The sequence below is a fragment of the Arabidopsis lyrata genome, assembly GCF_000004255.2.
Source record: "Arabidopsis lyrata subsp. lyrata unplaced genomic scaffold ARALYscaffold_222, whole genome shotgun sequence".
NCBI classification, from domain to species: Eukaryota; Viridiplantae; Streptophyta; class Magnoliopsida; order Brassicales; family Brassicaceae; genus Arabidopsis; species Arabidopsis lyrata.
Window position 1 is genome coordinate 7,910 of NW_003302396.1, and position 3,446 is coordinate 11,355.

The 3,446-nt window shown below is 39.9% G+C and overlaps 1 protein-coding gene across 1 annotated transcript; it reads right to left on the minus strand.

Moving 5' to 3' along the window:
• Positions 1 to 9: 9 nt before the first annotated feature.
• LOC9298787 (digalactosyldiacylglycerol synthase 1, chloroplastic) lies at positions 10 to 2,981 on the minus strand. Its single transcript, XM_002862666.2, has 6 exons — positions 2,148 to 2,981; positions 1,931 to 1,963; positions 1,727 to 1,814; positions 840 to 1,321; positions 473 to 739; positions 10 to 374 (listed from the first exon to the last, which is right to left on the minus strand). The coding sequence occupies exons 1-6, from the start codon at positions 2,841 to 2,843 to the stop codon at positions 21 to 23; spliced, it is 1,920 nt and encodes a 639-aa protein (XP_002862712.1). The 5' UTR covers positions 2,844 to 2,981; the 3' UTR covers positions 10 to 20.
• Positions 2,982 to 3,446: the final 465 nt, after the last annotated feature.

Below are 3,446 nucleotides of genomic sequence, written 5' to 3' on the forward strand. Positions count from 1 at the left end.
AAACCCGCATTTTCAGAACTTTACTTGTGAAGAGCATCGTCGGCGTGGTCCCTTCCTTTGAGGAAATTGAGATTTAAGTCATGTTTCTTTGCTGCACGTTGGACTTCGACTGCATCTTCACCGTTCCCATAGACATCTAGATTGAAGCTCCCAAGTTCGCTTTTGTGCTTAGCCATCAGATCTATTAGTTCTCTGTATCCTTTAGCCCACACCATTTTTCCTAAGAAGTATGCACCTTTGGAGAAAGCTTGTTCACCACGGGATCTCTCTTCAGCAATTTTCCCCCCAATCATAAGGAACTTGGGATTGACACCGTGGACATTGCATACAACAGATTTTGGTAAATCTTGTGTTGCCCCAGAGAGACGAAGAACCTTTCATGAGTATAAAAATATGTATTAGCTCGTGTGCTCTTATTAAAAAGGATTCAAGCAACAGAACAAGGCTTGAAAAAAGAGAGTAGATGATTCACCTTGTCACAATATGCTCGTGTGACCCAATTGTTTACATGATTCACAAAAAATGCTTGAAGAGCTCCATTCTTCTCCCTCTTGATGTACTCTAAGTAGTTTGTGTGGACAATTCCAACAACATGGTTGAATTTATCGGTCCAACGCTTGCCGTGATGGTACCAGTTGAGATGCTCAGGTTCTTCAAGTATAGCAATGTCAGCATCTTTTGACGATATAAATTGAGAAGTGTCACCAGCAGGAAATATGCTACGCCTTTCTTTTGAAAACTATAAGAAACCAGAAAGCTCAGTTACTCTCAAGAAAAAAATTGAAAAACATATTGGCAGCCATAGAAAAAAAAAATAGAATCCAAAATGATCAACTCACCTTTCCTGGGTAAAAGGAGATTTTAAAATCAGCCTTGAAACCAATCCTTTCCTCCAACCATTTACGTATATAGCTCTCTTGTTCTTCAGGTGAACTAAAGGTGAGATTGTTTGGATAAACTAGTTCTTGATCAGATTCGCAGAGCCAAGGAACTACAAGTGTAACACTCTGTTTTGCAGATTTTGCCAAATACGCCGCTCTGAATAGTGGATTTACAGCTGTTCCGGTCATCCAAGGGAGACTAGCTGTTGTAACAATTGCCACATGCCTTTTATTTTCTGATGTCTCAGGCTTCACAAAATCAGTCCAAAAGCCACCATCATAATGGTGTCCTGTGCTTTGAAGAACACTGGCTATCCTCATATCCAAATCAACTCCATGATTATCATTTTCAATTAAATCGGATGCTTGTGCAGATGGCAGACGCCAAAGGTGTTGGCTCTTGCATTTGCAAAGGCTTTCTACTATTCGGTCGCACATATCTACAAGAAAATTCAGCGAAACAGAATCAGGGACTTTGTTTCTCAAGTAAACACTGAAACTATAAGCTACTGTACCAGAAAGGGGTTTTAAACCATTAACCTACACATCTAGAAAATTTCAACATGTCTATGGCAGATGTCATTTGATTGATCTGTTCCCATACAAAATCTAGGCTTAAAATATTTGATAACCAGAAGTGATAATGTAAAGCATCAAATCTCACCAGCTAAGCTTCTGATGAAGCAAGCAACCCACTAAACAAAGACACTCTAATACCAGAGAGATTTTTTAAAAATTTTGACGGAAAAATCACCTATGGTAGAGAAACACCAACCATCCACAACTCAATACATACAACAGATAAAATAATAGCTTCATGAAGAGAAAAAAACAAAAAATCTTACCCTTTCTAACACCAATCTGATCAAGAAAAGGTTCAGACTGTCTAACCAAACAGGCCAAAAGTTCAGGTACATCCAATGGAGGGACATCCTGCACCAAAGTTAAAAAGGAGGCCAAGTTAAACTCCCAATCCACCATTGAAATCTACCTAAAGTATATGGAGTAACAAGAAAAACTGATAAGACTTCCAACTTCCAAATACCAACCTTAGCCTCATCAGTTTCTTTGTAACTTGATTTCTGCAAACAGAACAAAAGAAAAAAAGCACCATTAGAAAAGTTACCAGATACCATAAGAAACTCAATTAATCATTCCACAAACAGTAACTATCATCATACGACAATGTCGTGGCTATTAAAAGTGAGAGTAAACTACAAGAGAAAAACTTCTGAAATAGGTTCCCCAAAAGTTGGAGAAACTTACAAAGCTGGTTTTGAGCTTCTCCACAAATTCGCTGTTCTTGAATCCACTCAATATTTCTAACGAGTTTCGTTTCTCAAACTCTTTAAATCTAGTCTTCAAAGACCTAATCGGTTCCCAATCACCGAAATTACCTTCTCCATCTCTCTCAGCCTCCGCGAAAAACTCCGTAAACCTAACCCTGTCACTATTACGCCGTCTCCTCAATCTACCCATCTCTAAAACTCCCTGACGCTCATCCAATTCCATCTCAGACACAATCGCCTTCTTAATCGCCGATAGATCCATTCCCAGCTTCGCTCTCGCTGGTCCCCATCTCTCCATAACCTTACGACTAATCTCCGGCGCCGAATAAACCCTACGAAACTCCGAAATCTTCGGCTGAAGCTTCTTCATGATACCAATTTCACTTGAGAAAGAAGACGCCGATGGTGACCCGACGGGAAACGCAGACCTGGCCGAATTATTGAGGAAATTCTCGATCTCTCTGTCGAACGTCGATGCTAGATTCTTAACGGAGTTAGCTCTGTCTCGCATCAACTGCAAATCCGTATCCGCTGAATCCCATACCTCTCTCCAACCTTTCGACAAAAACGATAACGCGTTTGTTGATGACAACGTCATTGAAAGAGACGAAGACGTCGCCGTACCGGTCGCCATTGACGTAGAAGACGGAGGAATTAGAGTTTCTTTTACCATGATTTAGGGTTTATCGTTTCGTCACGACGATTTCGTGAGAGTGCTAAGGTTTCTCTATCTGTTGAGAGAATTGGGGAAGAAGAAGAAGAGGAGAAATTGACGGCTGAGATTAATTTGGAGTTTTTATTTTTTTAATTCTCTCTCTGTATTATTCTGGAAGATTAACACGTGGATAATAAACAAGTCGGACGATAGGAGCTTATGAAGCCTTGACCCGTGACCGACGTGGCATGAGTCCCGCTCGTTGATTACGTGGCGTGTTGTGAGTGGTTGACGAGATTATCCGATTGTGTCGGATTTAACTTAGGAATATGCTGGAATCGAAGAATCTGGTCCTACGGGGCATGGTTAATGACAAAGACATCATCATCATAAAAAAAAAGTGGTCGTAATTAGACCGTAAACGAGTCTTATTAACGGCTCAAAATAGTGGCCGACTTAGCTGAAATAAACCAAAGGACGCCACGTGAAAACTTGTGACTGATTGTTAGAAATTTTGATACAAACAGTGAAACAGAGATACAAATGGCTTTTTCTACCAACTAAATTTTGATGTAGCATTGTTTGTTTATATATGAAATTTACAATCTTAAGATTTAGTTA